This window comes from Dama dama, chromosome 5, assembly GCF_033118175.1.
Source record: "Dama dama isolate Ldn47 chromosome 5, ASM3311817v1, whole genome shotgun sequence".
NCBI lineage: Eukaryota > Metazoa > Chordata > Mammalia > Artiodactyla > Cervidae > Dama > Dama dama.
Window position 1 is genome coordinate 53685567 of NC_083685.1, and position 18205 is coordinate 53703771.

The 18205-nt window shown below is 41.5% G+C and overlaps 1 protein-coding gene across 1 annotated transcript in view; it reads right to left on the minus strand.

Moving 5' to 3' along the window:
- The window catches only part of RNF150 (ring finger protein 150), a 268182-nt gene that overhangs the window by 55256 nt on the left and 194721 nt on the right, over window positions 1-18205 (minus strand). The window contains exon 5 of the mRNA XM_061142396.1: window positions 1213-1309. Within this exon, the coding sequence (XP_060998379.1) occupies window positions 1213-1309 (97 nt within the window). The remainder of the gene's footprint in view (window positions 1-1212; window positions 1310-18205) is intronic.

Sequence of the window (18205 nt, forward strand, 5' to 3'; positions counted from 1 at the left end):
AATTTATTATTCATTGACAACACTGGTCTGAAAATTTAATGCATTGCCTTTCAAAATCTAGCTCAAAGCTATAGTCACACAAGTTGATTTGTGTTTGGTGTACGGACTGTAAAAAAAAAAAAAAAATCAGCATACAGCTGGCAGAGGCAGCTGGTACAGGGCAAGAAATTCAGCCAACCTGTGACCTCATGATGCTCAGGTGTGCCCTGTGCAACAGTCACTCTGATCTTCCCGGGGTAATTAGCCTTTTGGCATTAAATGAAGCCTTTGATATCTGAGCTGATCCTTTCTTCCTCAGTGACATCTTGGGACTTTAAAAACTCTATTTATTCTCTTGTCATGAGTAGTGAGGAGTGACAAGAGGGAGGCTGCAGTAAAGCGGAGGGGGCGAGGGGGAAGAGGGTCTCTATCCTGCTGGTCTAGCTTCTCTTAGATGGCACCGATGCTGTTCTTACATCTCTCCGCAGCCCTTGGGTCTGGTGGCCTGGCTTGCTTCCCGCCCTCCTGACAGCAGCTGGTGTCTCACAACCACCAAGCCCATGGCCTTCACTCCATACGATCCCGGGAAAGTCCTTCCCTGGAGCATCAAGCCAGCCTGCTGGGAGATGTGGTGTGCACTCGGTGAGACTACGTTTGCTAAAACATGTAACTGAGGGCTCCAGTTTGATGGGAACATGGGAATTTAGGGCTTCTGGCTCTGGTTTCCTGGTCTCTCAAGCTCTCGCGGAGATCTGAGTTTAGCAGAGGGCACCGAGCCAGATGCCCAGAGGCTGACCTCTTCGCCCCTTGTCTGGAAGAGTTTGTCTCCTCTGGAAGCTGGGCGATGGTGGGGAGAGTGTGGCGGCTGGGTCTGCCTGATGACGGTGCAGGTAAATGCCAAGAGGGTCATCAGGGTACCCCTGGCCTCTGCTGGTGTCCCAGCTGCTGTCACCCAAGGCAGCCCAGAAGAGGAGCCCGTGAGCTGCTCAGGCAGCATCTCGACCCACAGACAAAAACAACAAACACGGTGGGAGGGGCACGATGTTCTCAGATGGAGACGAAGGGAGAGGAGGAATGTGTCCAGATGTGGGAAAGCGCTCCCAGGCCCTCATCACGTGACGCCACTGCCCGGGGTCGAGGGGACACGGACAACCCGGGGTGCTGTTTTCTCCCTGCTGAGTGGGAAACGTGGAGAGACAGACACGATGAGGCTGTAGGCTGTACTGTGCTTACCGGGATCCCTAGGGCTTTAAGAATGTTCATCTTGCACATGGGACAGGTGCGATGGTCTAGGAGCCAGGGGTCAACACAGGACTTGTGGAAAAGATGCCTGCAATGAGAACCATACATCTTAGCGTGGCGGTAACTGCGGAGAGCACCGCGTCTACTCCAGCCCGGAGACTTGTCCAAAGTCATGCACCGCTCAGCAGCAGAGCCAAGACTCCGGGACCTCCGCCTCCGAACACCCGGGCCGATAATGCTTTCTGTTACATCCTGCGGTCATACAGTCAGCATCTGTCTGGCTCCCAGGAAGGTCATCTATGAATTGCAGCCAAGACTTCCAAGGTTCAGAAAAGACAGAGAACGTAGAAACAGAGAGATGTTTCTGGATAGAAAGACCTTTTAATGGAAAGAAGGCAAGTGGGAGAAACTTGCACAGACCCTTCTGGGATAACTTGACAGTGGCCACTTTTAAATCAACCCCAAATGTCTTGTCCCACCGTCAGAAGAAAACCACAAAACAGAGCCCCATTTCCATTGATATTTGGGCAACTCACAAAGGGCAGAAGAGCTCTTGGAAGCAATTCACAGCACGGGTAAGATTTTAAGCTGTTATGACTGGTGGCTGTTAGGTCAGAAACCAGGTGAGCGGTACTGTAAGCTTTACTGTTCGGCCTCACATGCCCAGTCTCAGGAGCCTTCCTCTGTGTGGCAGGATAAGGGGGAGGCATTTAGTAGGTACGGGGGTAGAGGCTCCTAACTTCCTCTCAACTTGGCCCACAGGAGCCCACTCAGAGATATCAGGGGCTGCTCGAGTCAGAAGCTTGTCTTCTCATGGAAGTCTCATGAGGCTCCAGACCACAGGCAGAAGTAGTTAGAACTTCCTGCCTGGGGCAAGAAGAGAGAGAACCATTCTTGTTAAGTATATGCGGGCATCCTTAGGACACACCACCCATGCCTGACTCCTCAACCTTGCACCATTCCTGGAATCCTTCCATGCGCTTCCCTCACTCTTGTGTTCTATTGTTCTAATGATTCTAAGAGTTTTGTGTTAGAAGGCTTTAGGCTCAAATGCTTACAAGGGACCTCTCAAATCAGAGAAGCACCACCACTTCTGAAAGTGACATGGGGAAGAACCCATGTGCCAAGGCTGGGACTGGCAGTGGACAGGAAACGATCAAATTGGGGATTGGGAAACAGAGAGGAGCCTCCTGATGTGCCCTGTGTTTCCAGGTGATTGTTTAGATGCCCTCTGGATGCCCTGAGTAGAAGAAAACACATCACATTCATTCATTCCTTTATCCATGCATCCATCTGACAAGTAATATCTGCTAAGAACTGTGTCCTCGCTGGGAAATCTGCACGATAGTGATTTAGTTCCTTTTCTTTGGGAGTGTAATAGGAGAGGCAGATACTAGTAAGATAGAAATAAGCTACTTCATGACGACAGTGCTATATACCTCATTAGAAGAACATGGTGTTAGCAGGGGGTGGGGGGAGCTTGTAACCGGAGATGGGTCCTAGTTTGGATGCACAGAGAGTTTCCATGATGACGTGCTGAAGCTCAGACCTGAAGGCTTACACAGACATGGTCCACGTGAAGGGGAGGGGGGAGGAAGAAGGGTCTTCTAGGCAAAACGAATGGCTTGTACAAAAGCCCCGACCTGGGCACAGAAAGACTGCCTGTCCCAGTGCAGCAGTGGGACGAAGGGGCTGATGCTGGACAAAGCATTCTGTACCCCCCACCCCTGGGTTCGATCCCTGGGTGGGGAAGATCCCCTGGAGAAGGGCATGGCTACCCACTCCAGTATTCTGGCCTGGAGAATTCCATGGACAGAGGAGCCTGGCAGGCTACACTGTCCATGGGGTTGCAAAGAGTCAGACAGGACTGAGTGACTAACACACTTACACTTTCTGTACCCCCTCACCCCAAAGCACCGATCAACCTCTCTACGTGCAGGCTCTACATTCAGAAAACAAGTTCCTAATCTAAATGTGCTCACTCATTGGTGTTGCTCCTGGTAAAATGTCAAATATTCTGGTCCCTTTGACTGTCCCTGGGAGGGCAGGCTCCGTGGTGTTTCCTGCACATATGCTGGAGACAGAAAGACAGCAGGGCCAATCAGCTGTTTCAGTCTATGTAAGTCCCCAGGTCTCATCTGCCTCGTCTGTCAGGTGAAGATACCCCATCCCTCCCTGAGTCTGCCAGGCACAAGAGCCAGCCCTTACGACCCTAGGTGACCTCCCGCTCTGCACTGCTCACTCTTCCATCTCCTCTGGGAGGGTCAGTTTTATGGGTCAGCTTGGGTCAGCTACAGCATCAGTTATTCAGTCAAACACTAACTGAGGGTATTCTGCACACGGGATTCATACCTACAATCTGACTATATATCAGCAAGTCCCCTACAAACGAGCCTTCCAGTCTCGAACTTTCAAAGATGAGGAAGTGCATTCCATCACCGTCAGGGGTGAGTGAAATTGCAGACTGCCCTCCATTTGTGTTAGCTGAGTATCGAGCCTAACTTCGTTGGACTTAGAACAAATTGGACTTAACAAATGACTCTTGGAACAGAACTCGTTTGTATGTAGAGGGTTGATTTACTGTAAAGGAGATTATTCTAAATAACCCAGGTGGGCCTGAGCAATCAGTTGAAGAGCCTTAAGTGAAAAGTTAAAGTGAAGTCTCTCAGTCATGTCTGACTCTTTGCAACCCCATGGACTGTAGCCTACCAGGCTCCTCTGTCCATGGGATTTCCAGGCAAGAGTACTGGAGTGGGCTGCCATTTCCTTCTCCTGGGGATCCTCCCAACCCAGGGATTGAACCCAGGTCTCTCGCATTGCAGACAGGCACTTTACCATCTGAGCCACCAGGGAAGCCCCTTAAGACCAAACAAAACTGGTTTCCCCGAGGAGGAAACAGCCGCCTCAAGATGGCAGCATCAGCCCCTGCTCAGCATTTCCAGCCAGTAGACCTGGCCTTCAGATTTCAGGCTTACCAGCCCTATAATCAGGAAAGCCAATTCCTTGAAAATATATAGTGGCCATCTGGAGAACTCTGACTGGGACACCCTAAAATGAGACTATAAGCTCTCTGAGAGCAAAAACTTTCATTTGCCTAATTCACTGTCGGATCCCCAGCAACTAGACTAGATTTTGGCACAATGATGCTCCAGAAATATTTCCTACATGAATGGATATTTATCAAAAGGCTGGCACTGCTCACTGCCTGCTCACAGCCATCAAGTCCGTGAATGCATTCTTTCTAAACCTTTCCCACCTTCATTGCCTCTTTTCTTCTCCCCATGCTGCCCCCTCATTCATGACCTCATTAACTCTCTTTCTGGATGGTTGTAATAACATCAGAACTGCTCGTCATGCCACACAGTCTTCCCCTGTTCTTCTCATCCCACTCATCCTTGCCAGATTTATCTTCCTAAAGTAAAGTGTTAGCGACGTCACCCTCTTGTTCGTTCAGTTCTGAGCTAGGAGCTGGGTGCCGAGATGAATAAGACAAGGTCTCTTCCTACAGTGCTTCAGAGGTTCCCTGGGAGTTGCAACAGAAAAGGTCATTGAAAGGCCACTGTCTGGGATCCACTGTTTTCTGGCTGTTTGCTCTTAGGCAAGCCTTAGCTCTCCAAGACTTTAATCCTTTTCCCAATCAAATTTTATATTTTTATAGGTATGGAGTTCGTGAGTGATCGAGTCTGTGTGTGTGTGTATGAGAGAGAGAGAGGAAATAAATAACACCTATGAAGCTTAAACCGTTAAGTCCTGGCCCTCCTTAATTGTAAGCTACCATTTATCCTATTAATACCACTATTACATCTTGTTTTTAGATATTGTTATCACTCTGATTTCTACTTTAAACTTTCTAATGCTAAAAGCAAGTAACTGCAAATGAAAAAAAAAATCAAAGGGAGAACTAAGGGCAACAAAAACAGTGCTGAAATGATACACAGAGTGATCATGCTGGTTATTAATGAATACTCATAACTAACATTCATTTATTCCTGGTACCATATTTTTTGGGTTGGCCAAATAGGAAGACTATATTCTTATAATTGGGATTGCAAAATGATTTTTTTTCCCTCTCATATGGAAAGGAAAATATTAGTCACTAGACTAAATAAATAAAGGGATAGGGAGAAAATCTGGAGTTTCGAGAAATGCACCAACAGTTTAATAAACATCTCTAAGGCAGAGTCTGTCTCAGCTCGTCCTGTTGGTAAGAGTCACAGCGGGGTGCTGTGCCTTCACATGCTTCAACAAAGACTGCCTGACAAAGTTCACAGACAGGAACAACAGGATGATAATCCGTCTCCTGACACTCCTGACCAACTACAACTGACAGGTGGCCAAAACACCGCTCCTTCCTTACCCACCAAAGAGAAACGCACCTCTCATAAAGAGTTCTTCAAAGCCCTGACAAACGACGACATCAACTGCATCACAAAGCTGAGATGATTCTGAATGAGACAATCACGAAAGTTCTCAATCTGGGGGCCAGTAATGACAAACCATTGCTAAACGTGTTTCCACATCTATTGATTCTTTTTTTAAATTATTTTTTTTATTAAAAATGGTTTTCATGGAGTAGAGTTGACTTACAATGTTGTGTTAGTTTTGGGTGGACAGCACAGGTAGTCGGTTATACATACCCATATATCCACCCTTTTTTCGGATCCTGGGGCTTTCCTTTTGGCACCAACGCAAGCTGTCTCATTCCCCTTGATGAAATAGTGCTCAAAGAATGTGAGTCACTCAGGGACCACAGAACTCCACTCTTCTAGGCAACGTGTTTAAATAAGATCTATCCAGTGCTTCTGTTGTTGTTCAGTCTCTAAGTCATGTCCAACTCTTTTGCGACCCCATGGACTATAACCAGCCAGGCTCCTCTGTCCATGAACTTTCCCAGGCAAGAATACTGGAGTGGGTTGCCATTTCCTTCTCCAGAGAATCTTCCCCACCCAGGGATCGAACCCCCATGTTTCTATGGTGAGTCAAAATGTTTCTTCAGAGCTTCTGAATCTTCTTTGCAAAGTTGTTAATGAATTAAGAGTCAGTGTTTAATTAATAAACATGAATTTAATTAATAAACAACATCTGCTGGTTACTGAAAGCTAGCAAGCATATTATATATATTATTCACAACAGTCCTATGAGGTAGAAATTACTATTCCCATTTTATGGAGGAGGAAGCTGAATCTGGTTAAAGTAAATTAAATTATCCAAAGAGCTAATAAACTGCAGCTGCTGTTGCTGTTTTGTTGCTCAGTCGTGTCCAACTCTGCGACCCCACGGACTGTAGCCCACCAGGCTCCTCTGTCCATGGGATTCTCCAGGCAAGAATACTGGACTGGGTTGCCATTTCCTTCTCCAGGATAAACTGCGGCACTGGGATTCAAACCTAGTCCTACTGTCAGTGTCTGTACCCAAATCTACACTCTATTGTCCTTCCTCTCTGCATTGAATTGTCATGAGCAAGACAGGGGAGTTGGAGGAATTCAAAGTTTTATTCTTTCTCAGCGTAGGCATGTCTCGTGCTCCAGCTTCAGGAGGGCAGTAGCCCAGTTACAGACTGTTAGGGCCTGAGCCAAAGCAGCGGAAAAGTCATCTGCCTTAAGTGTATTCACTTGGCTATAGCAGAGAAACGCTGTCAAATACTGGCTTCATCAGATCGACACTTAGCTATCAGTCTGCTCGAGGTATTTCCGGAAGATGGTAAAACTGGTCTCGAAACGTTCTGTTCTCCTTCATTCTCCACTGCCCAGTAAATCTGGTGAATGTTACTTGGCAGCTCTGCACCAATTTTCAGATTTTTATCATGAAGTGCCATATAAAGAAATATCCACTTTTCCCAAGGCTCTTCCCAATGTGGTCTGGTTTCTCTTTCCTGCCTGAGCTTTCTAAAATACAAATACATCACTCCCCACACTGGAAACGCTTCAGCTGTTCCACTGCCTGCAACACAAAGCCAGAGCACACAAAGAAAGCTCACTCAATCTGGTCCTTGTCACCTCTTCTGTCCACCCCCATGTTTACCCCACATTGTCACCATCACTCCGCAGTGTCCTTCTCAATTAAAAAATTTTATTTTGGTATGGCAAATCTTGCTCATAATTCAAGCAAGTCACAGCTCAGATGTCCCTTCTCTTCCTTGAACATCCCACCCTTTTCCTCCACACTCTGCCAAGGAGAGTTGGTTTCTTTTCTTTTTCTGCCTACTCTGTTTTCTTACATATGTTGCAGCAGCTGAGTATATGCTCCAGTTTCAGGTACTGAAGACCCCTGCTTAGCTTTGCGATCCCTGGCAAGTAATTTAAGTTGCCTGTCATTCAGCTTTTTATGTTTTCTGACAATGTCCTTTAATTGACAACACTCTGAAGGAACAGTTCGCTATAACCCGATAGAGGGTTTTTACTACAAATGAAGGACAGAGAATACAAACAGCAAATGAGGCTCAAACATTAGTAAAAGGAAAGAAATAATAAAGATTAGAGTAGAAACAAATGTTAAAAAGACAACAGAGAAGATCAATGAAACTAAGAGCTGGTTCTTCGAAAAGATAAACTAAACTTACAAGTTCTTAGCTAGATTCACCAAGCAACAAAGAGAGAGAACCCAAAGAAATAAAATTAAAAAATGTAGGAGGTGATGTTACCATTGATAACCACAGAAGTATAAATGATGATAAGAAAATATTGTAAACATTATATGCCAACAAATTGAATAATAGAAGAAATGAATTAATTTCTAGAAATGCAGTAACAGAATGAAGGAGAAAAGTCAAATAATTATCTCAATAAATGCAGAAAAGGCATCTTACAAAATACAACATTTATGAGAAAAACTCTCAACAGAGCAGTTATGGAGGGAAAGTATCTCAACATAATGAAGGCCAGATGTTACAAACTCACAGCTAACATCATATTCAACAGTGAAAGCTGAAAGGATGTCCTCTAGCCACTTTTATTCAACATAGTATTGAAAGTATTAACCAGAGCACTTAAATAAGAAAAAGAAGATATCTAAATTGGAAAGGAAGAAATATACTGTCACTATCTACAGATGACATGATATGATATATAAAGCACCCTAAAGACTGCTTCAAAAACTGTTAGAATGCATGAATTCAGTAAAGTTGCAGGATACAAAATAAATGCTCAAAAATATGTTGCATTTCTATATATGAATAACAAAGTACTGGATAGAGAAATTAAGAAAATGATACCATCTCCAACTGCATCAAAGAGAATAAAATATTTAGGAATAAATTTAACCAAGGAGATGAAAGACTCCATATTGAAAGACCCTGAAGAAGACACAAATAAGCGGAAAGATATTCCTTGCTTATGGATTGAAAGAGTCAGTATTGTTCAAATGTCCATATTACCCAGAGCAAGTTACAGATTTAGTGCAATCTCTATCAAAATTCCAATGAAATTTTTCAAAGAAATAGAACAAATAATCCTAAAATCTTTATGAAGCCACCACTCCCCCTCAATTAGCCAAAAGAAACACTGAGAGGGAACAGAGCTGGAGGCACCACACTGCCTGATTTCAAACTACATCACAAAGATACAGTGATTAGAAAGGCACTGGCATAAAAACAGACACATAGGCCAATACAACAGAACAGAGAGCTCAGAATAAATCCACATATATATGACCAACTAACTTACGACAAAGGAGTCGAGATTATACAGTTCAAAAAGGACAGTTTCTTCAATAAATGCTGTTGGGAAGACTGGACAGTCACATGCAAAACGATGAAACTCCAACTATCTTATACCAGATACAAAAATGAACTCAAAGGAATTAAACCTGAATGTAAGACCTGGAACCCTAAAACTCCACATTTTAGAAGAAAATGTAAGTGATAAGCTCCTTAACATAGGTCTTAGAGAAGTTTTTTTAAATCTGACAACAAACTCAAAAGAAACAAAAACCAAAAAAAACAAGCGGGACTACATGAAATAATAAAGCTTCTGCATAGCAAAGGAAGCCATCAAAAAAAAAAAAAAATAAGAAGAAAACTTTCTGAATAGGAGAAAATATCTGCAAATCAGGTATCAGATAAGGAGCCAATATCCAAAACATATGAAGAGCTTTGACTACACAGACCATTGTTGGCAAAATGATGTCTCTGCTTTTTCTTCTTTAATATGCTATCTAATAACTAAAATCAGAAAAACAAAAATTAAACAAGATAATTCTTATTCATTCATAATTGGCATTTATTTTTAAATTCAATAATAGCTCACATTGGCAATGGTGTACACAGTCTTATATACTTTGGTGGGAATGTAAATTGATCGAACCTTTTGTGAGGGCAATATGGCAGAGTAAAATCAATTTTGAAATGCATAACCTTCTTAATCTAGTTTAAAAAAAGGTTTCAGTTTAGATTTATGTCTTCAAAGTGAAAATAAATATAAGTTGTTAAACAGAAAAGAGGACAAAAGCACATTACCTGGCAATTAAGAAGCTGAAGTGTTATTATTTAACTAACAGTAATTGAGTTCTTATTCCTTGCCAGTGAGTTATCTATAGTAGAGCTTACAAAACACTTTCCTTAATTTTTATCGACTCTTAAAATATGAAAGAACCCTGCCTTCTTCTAGGGGCCCGATGAGGACATTTATGCAGTTGGTGAGCCCATATTCTGCCCAGACTGTCTGGTCGACATCACACCAGGCCATTCCCCCCATGCAAATCTCATTTCAAGATCATCAGTTGATGGATCTGGGCACAGGCATCACCGAGGTCACTCAGTTAGAAAGACCAAATTGCACCGGTGATGACACTTATAGAATGTCAACGGAGCCCAGACAGTGTAATGAATATTGCTTAGGAGAAATGTCCCTGATTCCTACCCAGAGGAAGAAAATTTAAAGTGCCCTCATTGATTTTCTAAAGTAGGATTACACTCCAAACATGCTCTTAAAATCAGGTCAATTCAGTGAGAACTTCAGCAGAATCTTGACTGCCATAGCTTTGAAAAACACAGGGAAATCACTGACTACTTCTATGCATTATCTTTGTCTGGCCCAAGTGCCATGCCTGTGTTCCAGAACCAGTAACCCAAGCATTCAGTGTATCATGAAATTTCTCTATGTTTTCTACTGTGCTGTACTATGCAAACCAGTGGGTTTAATCTCCAACCTCGTTATGGAGAAAAGAGCCTTTCTGACATGGCGGCCCTTTAGCACCGTGTAGTATGGAATGTGGATTCCTTAATTACACACGAGAGAGTCTGAAAAAGAGTGTTTCTGCATATTGTTAAAGAGATTCTAAAACGGATGCTAGAACTCACTACTGGGAATGCTGAGTTCTGGGAAAAAAGTAGGAAAATCAACACAGAATGACAATTCATTAATGTGTAACAGTTACATGGTCGTACTTTCTGCAGAACATGGTGCTCGATGAGTTGGGCATGCCTGCTATTGGTAAGGTGTTTTATTTATTTTTTAAGTCTTTAAAAAAATTATTTATTTATTTATGACTATGCTGGGTCTTCGTTCTTGCGCGGGCTTTTCTCTAGTTGCGGTGAGTGAGCTTCTCACTGTGGCATCTTCTCTTGTCGAGGAGCACAGGCTCTAGGGCACGGGGGCTTCACCAGTTGTGGCGTGTGGGGTCAGCAGTTGCAGCTCTGAGCTCTAGAACGCAGGCTCAACAGCGGTGGTGCACGGGTGGGCTTAGGTGCTCCGCGGCACGTGGGATCTTCCTGGATCAGGGATCAAGTCCGTGTCTCTTGCATTGGCAGGAGTATTCTTTACTACTGAGCCACCAGGGAAGCCCCGGTGAAGGATTTTAAATAGAGTTGACAGGCTGATAGGAAGATGTACCACTGATACTGTGTGGAGCTTACAAACTCAGGCCTGGGGACAAAGTGGATTTCATTTTGAATCTTGGTTGACTATTTTGGAATAACCCTTCGACTTCTCCTAGCCTTAGCTTCTTCATTTACAAAATGAGGATGATAACAGTACCTATCTGAGGCACTCATGAACACTGCTCATCCCATCTGCTGGTTCTCCATCTTTAGGCTCACAAGAAGAGTACAGGCTCTCACAGGCTATGGCCATGTGCCTAATTCTGGTCAATAGATTATGATGAGAAATAACAGATTTCACTTCAGGCGATGGCATTTAATTACTGAGCTGTCAGTGCACATTGTTCAAGATGGAAACTGCTTTGTTAGCCTACATCAGCAGACTCTCCTTGCTGACCACATAAAACATAAGAAAGATATCTTCATTGTTTTAAGCCACTGAGAGTTGGGAGGTTTGTCGTTGTTATTGTTACTGCAGCAAATCCTAGCCTGTCCTGACTAGTACCTTACGGGATTGTTCTAAGGATTCTATACTTGCTTGTAAAATGCTTAGTGTTCAGTGGATAATAGTGACAGCATTTTAAATGATGTTAGTATAACATGCAAAGTGACAGATCATAAACACATACAAGCCAAAGCACCACAGAATTCAAGGAAGGGAGAATTCTTGAATTCTGGGAAGAACTCTGAAGGCTGGAGGAAAGAAATCCAAGGAGAAAGAATTTCCATGAGAAAAGGCATAGTGGAGGTATCGTGATATGCATGAGAAATTCAACAGGATTGAAAGCTATACACACAGATGATTCACTTTGTTGAAAAGCAGAGACTAACACAACATTGCAAAACAATTATACTCCAATAAAAAAAGAGAAGAAAAAGTAGGAACAGAAAATAAAGTTGGCAAGGTTGAGTCCAAATCAGTGCTCTGAAATCAAGTAGACGGGCTGAGCAGAAGGAGGCATGAACAACGAGGAAAATAATCATGGACTTGAGCCAGACTTCCCCTTATTCCTTATGATCATGGACTTCTTGTCATCAAGTGACGTTATTCAGCGGGTGTCTCATCTTTCTGCCTCCTATTCAGAAAGTCCTTGCTGTGGTGACCATGCAGTATTACGGGGCCAGGTAAGTAGACACCAGCCTCTCCCTGTGATAAACTCCACCCAACCAGCCCAGTGCCTCTCTGTGGGGGTGATTCTGCTATTAGACTTGGTCTGAAATGTTTGGACCAATTTTGAGAAAATTCATTTCCCTGATTCCCCCTATTTAGGTTATATAAAAATAATTTACAAAAAGTTGGGGGGAGAAAGAAGAAAAGGAAAGGACTTAAGACCTTTGACTCTATGAGTTAAGGTTTTCCTTAAATTACAGCCTTAATGGTCCCTCTGTGTGTGTGTGTCTGCTCCACTGTGTACGACTCTTTGTGATGCCATGGACTGTAGCCCACCAGGGTCCTCTTTCCACAGAATTTTCCAGGCAAGAATACTGGAGTGGGTTGCCATGCCCTCCTCCAAGGGATCTTCCCGACCCAGGGATCAAAACTGCACCCGTGTCTCTTGTGTCTCCTGAGTTGGTAGGCAGATCTTTACCACTACACCATTTGGGAAGCTCCAGTGGTCTCTACCCTGACTCTATTATAGGCTGTTGTAAGATGCCAAGTAGATACTATATGCAAAAGACCTTTGTAACCAGTAGCATGCTTTTCAAAGTAACACAGAACCAGTAGTAACCATATTATGGCTGTTGTTAAAAACAGAATTGCTTTGTTTTGGCAAGCTCATCTGCTACGCTAGCAGTTTTACCTGGTGGAGAGGGAAAAAAAAAGAAGGCAATAAAGTAAATTATGGCTCACCTCACTAGCACAGACACTGCCCTTCTGTGAAAAAGAGCTGGTCTGTTTTTAGGCCCACAATAACAAGCTTGGAATCATTGTGGAGAAAGCAAATTCCTTAAAGCTGGGCAAGATTTGATCTGGATTCATTAGGGTTCTCAGACATTTGGCTTACTTAGAGTGAGATGGGGGTTCCTGAGGCAGACTTGCAGCCAAAACCATAGCCCCAGAGAGTTGAATGCATGGGAGAGTTACCTGGGGGCGGGGGCAGGAGGGGTTAAGGGATCAATAGCATTGCAGTGGTATCAGTACATTGGAAAGAGTGCTGGCTCAGAAGTCAGAAACCTAGTTGCGCTCTGGACCCTATAATCCCATGAGTAAAGATTTTCTTTTAGTCAAGTAAAGGGGTGTTAACGGTCCCTGCCTTAACTCTGTTATAGGCTGTTGTGAGATGTAAAATAGACATTACATGTAAAAGACCTTTGTAAACAGTAGAATGTTTTTCAAAGTATTATAATAAATGGCCACTTATTTCAGCCATTTGTCCATAGTTTTGAGTTTAAACAGCATTAAAGAAAAACCAACAAAATTTAAAGAACTAAGAAGCCACATCAGATCCTCCTGCTACAGAAGAAATCAGTCCTTTGGGAATGCAATTTCAGAGGGAATTGCAGAACTGGCCTCTTGCAGTGCGTCTCATTCCTTTGGGTTCTGGCCGAGGGAGGCTCTGTACTTAAAACTTGACCCTGGTCTAATTATATTGTTTGGCTGGGGCAGCAGAGCTGGTTGGCATGCGTCCCGAGTGTCTAGTTGATGAGTATAACTGGGGACCAGGACATTTGAAGTCAGAATGCCATGTTTAACAAGGTTATTATGGTTCAAGGCTGCTTTCTGAAGCATTTGCTCTGTTGAAAATAACAACAGAAAATAACACATCAGACATTTACCAAAGCTGCCATCTCTTTCACGTTTCCTTCTTTTAACACCCTAGATGAAGTGATGGCTAATTTTTGGCAGTTTAGACACAAAAATCCAAAGTAATCAAAGAAAAATGATAAGAAAGCAACATTAGCAAACTCTGAACTTAAATTTTATGTAATTTTGACTAATGTACGAAGTTGATTTTTTTAAGTCCACAGCCTTTGGTACTGTAAAATCGCTTTCATTATTTTATTTTATTTCTTCTTAGCTTGGCTGTGTGTGTGGCTTAGTTTGCTGACCACGGATTGAACCCATGCCCTCTGTAGTGGGAGTGTAGTCCTAACCACTGAACAGCCAGGGAATTCCCCTTTCATTCTTTTAAATGAAGGCTTAATATACAGTAAAATGCATAAATCTTAAGTACGCTGGATGATTTCCTAAGTAGGTATACATTTATGTACACACTACCCAGATGAAGATAAAGACTGTTTCTGTTACCCCAGAGAGCCCCCTCCTTCTCCTGACCTGACAATACCCACTCCCTGCCATGAATCTATCATTAGAAATTTTGTTACCGAAGATTAGCTTTGCCTGTGATTGAATTCCATTTAAATGGAATCATAGGTATAATAATTATTATCATAAGTATATTTTTTTTGCCTGGCTTTTTTGGTTCAACATAACGCTTTCAGATTCATCTGTGCTTTGATGTACATCTGATTTGATGTTTCTTTTTACCGCTAAGTAATATTTCACTATATGAATGTACCTTGACTGAACCATAGGTTTTTCTGTTGTTAGGCCTTGGGGTTATTTTTTGGCTATTATGGTGAAATTTTCTATGATGACCATTCTTGTACAAGTCTTTCTGTGAGTGTATGCATTCATTTCTCTAGGGTATTATATCCACCAGTGAAATTGCTAGGTTAGAGAATAGTGTATATTTAACTTCAGTAGAAACTGACAAATTCCCAAAGCACTTGTGCCATTTTAAACTCCCACCACACTATATAACTTTTAATTTGGCAGAGTATGTAAAATTATGTTCTTGAAAGAATGAGTTTTTTAAATAATGTTTTTCATAAATAATGAGTATGAGTGGGATGCCCACACCAACATCAATGTCAGAGAAATCTGAACAATATACTTAATTGCTCAGTTGTTTTACTATATATATTTTTTTTGGGTAAAGAAAGATTAAAAGGAGGGGAGATAAAATTCATAAATTTTATAACTTTTTTCTATTAATCTAAAAGCATAAGACTAAAAATATTTAAATGAGAAAAAGCACTATTTTCCAAAATATGAAAACAAAGTGTTAAAAATAGTTAATATCACATTTTATCAGTTCTATGCCAGATCATTTTTCTCTCCCACTTTATTTAACATCTCTAAAATTAGGAAGCATCTTACCACCAATGATGATTTATATTTACATTAGATATACCAATTAAAATTGTCTCTTGCTATCAGGTTCCACAAGAATGAAGTCACTAGCCACTTGCTAACCTTCGACACTCCCTCAAAAGAAGTTCAAGATAAAGATCAGGAATGAAGTACTCTGTGTTCTGGGAAAAACTGGCAAAACAAGTCATCAGATAGTTTGATATTTTCAGAAGAAGATTTTATGAGCCCAATTCCTTGCATCTTCTCATATATAGAAAAGCACTAAAATCATTAATGGAGACATCTGCTCTTTGTGGCTAGCATCAAACTTCGGCCAAAATGTGTGCTTGATTGCATGTATCCCCCTTCACCAAAATCACATGTACACCGACCCCTCCTTCCCCAACCTCTTCAGTGTTGTTCCCTAGAGCCTTCTGCCTCCTGGCCTATGGTCTTCATTAAGCCCCAAAGAAAACTGAACTCACAACTCTCACACTGTGAAAACTCTTTCAGTTGACAGATACCATACATGAAGAGCTCCGTTTACTCAAGTGCAATAGCTCAGAGGAATCAAAGACATAGGAATTAAAGCTAAGTGCTACTTTGTATTTGGCTATTAGATGAGAAAGAGGGTTAAAAATGGTACCACTTCTTGGTTCCAAAAGAACATTAATGCAAGCACATCCTGCTGGTGTGGGGTGTAAATCATAACCACTTTTCAGGAAAGCAGTTAGACAAAACTTATCAAGATCCTTTGGAAAGTACTTTTGACCCAGGAAGTTAACTTTTAGGAGTATATACTATGGGATGAATATAGAAAAAAAAGATAAACAAGTAAGGTCATGATTTTATAATGATGAAAACTGGAGGCAGTTTAAATGGTGAACAATGTGGGGAGGGCAGTTAAATACACCCCAATAATGGACTATTATGCAACCACTAAATATTTTAAGATAATTTCTAAAGTTATAGGAAAATGCTTACTTTATAACTTTATTTACTTATTTATTTACTTATACATTCTCAAGAGTAGAGAAAGTAAAATAAAAGCTGAATTAATGGCCTGACTCTATAATATTTAATATATGCACATACATTATAAAAATTAAATATACTCATATTAACAATGATTATTTCTGGATGGTGAGATTATTATTTTTCTTCTTTTTACTTTTCACCCTTTTCAAAATTTCTTACAATTAGCAAAGAAATGAATGTTTTCTCTGCTGTTTCATACTTTTTAAAAAACTTTCAAGGTTGTAACATGGGCATGAAAGGGTAAGTGAAATCTTATGAAAATCAGCCAGCACACATCATTTTTTTAGAAAAACGAACTTGGAAAAAAATCTGTTTCTAGTCAAGCATATGGAACAGACACGGCAGGGTAAAGTCAGGACAGGCCATTTCTGCCTGGCTAGAAAGCATCCCTTTGTTTTCCACTTCATGAGTTATAAGGCTCAGAGTCGGAATCCTGATCACGTTACAGTGTTTTGTAAATTGTTTTTTACTCATAAAGAGTTCGGAATCTCCTGTTCACACAGACATTCAGTTCTTTGACTCATTCTTAAAATTAGATGGGTCCCTGGGGTTAGAAGTCTTAAGGGGCCAGTGTTTATTTTTAATGCTTTGGAAAAACTTGTGATTTTTGAAGTTTTCAAATATTAAAATGATATTCACATCTCAGTTCAGTCACTCAGAAATGTCTGACACTTTGTGACCTCAGGGACTGCAGCACGCCAGGCTTCCCTGTCCATCACCAGATCCTGGAGCTTGCTCAAACTCATGTCTATCGAGTTGGTGATGCCATCCAACCATCTCATCCTCTATCATCCCCTTCTCCTCCGGCCTTCAATCTTGCCCAGCATTGGTGATGCCATCCAACCATCTCACCCTCTGTCATCATCTTTTCCTGCCTTCAATCTTGCCTGGCATCGGGGTCTTTTCTGGCAATGAGCCAGTTCTTTGCATCAGGTGGCCAAAGTAGTGTAGCTTCAGCTTCAGCATCAGTCCTTCCAATGAATATTCAGGACTGATTTCCTCTAGAGTTGACTGGTTTGATCTCCTTGCTGTCCCAGGGACTCTCAAGAGTTTTATCCAACACCAGAGTTCAAAAGCATCAGTTCTTCAGTGTTCAGCTTTCTTTATGGTCCAACTCTCACATCCATACATGACTACTGGAAAAACCATAGCTTTGACTAGACAGACCTTTGTCGGTAAAGTAATGTCTCTGCTTTTTAATATGTTGTCTATTTGAAATATTTTTAAAAATTACTTTTTAAAATTGATAATATATATAACATAATTTGCGATTTTATTTATTTATTTTTTTTATGGTGTTAATGCTGTCATAGACACATTACTAGTAGAATTCAACCAAGCATCAAAGAAAATTTTCTTTTAGCTACAAAATCCAGAATGAAAACTTGTATGTTAGTTTTTCTTTTAGGGAAAAATATTAGTTCTCAAGTCACCTTTTGTAATTAAAACCAAATGTCTTAGAATATGTACCAAAAGTGCCTATTTAGAATTTGTATTAAAATGTAAATTAGGCAGACTGAGCTTTAATGAGCTTTAATTTTTAACTCTACCTCTTTAAGACTACTATATGCGTGGGTCTGGTATATTCTTTTTTTTTTTTCCATTTATTTTTATTAGTTGGAGGCTAATTACTTTACAATATTGTAGTGGTTTTTCCCATACATTGACATGAATCAGCCATGGATTTACATGTGTTCCCCATCCCGATCCCCTCTCCCACCTCCCTCTCCACCCGATTCCTCTGGGTCTTCCTAGTGCACCAGGCCCGAGCACTTGTCTCATGCATCCAACCTGGACTGGTGATCTGTTTCACCCTTGATAATATACATGTTTCGATGCTGTTCTCTCAAAACATCCCACCCTCGCCTTCACCCACAGAGTCCAAAAGTCTGTTCTGTACATCTGTGTCTCTTTTTCTGTTTTGCATATAGGGTTATTGTTACCATCTTTCTAAATTCCATATATATGTGTTAGTATACTGTATTGGTCTTTAT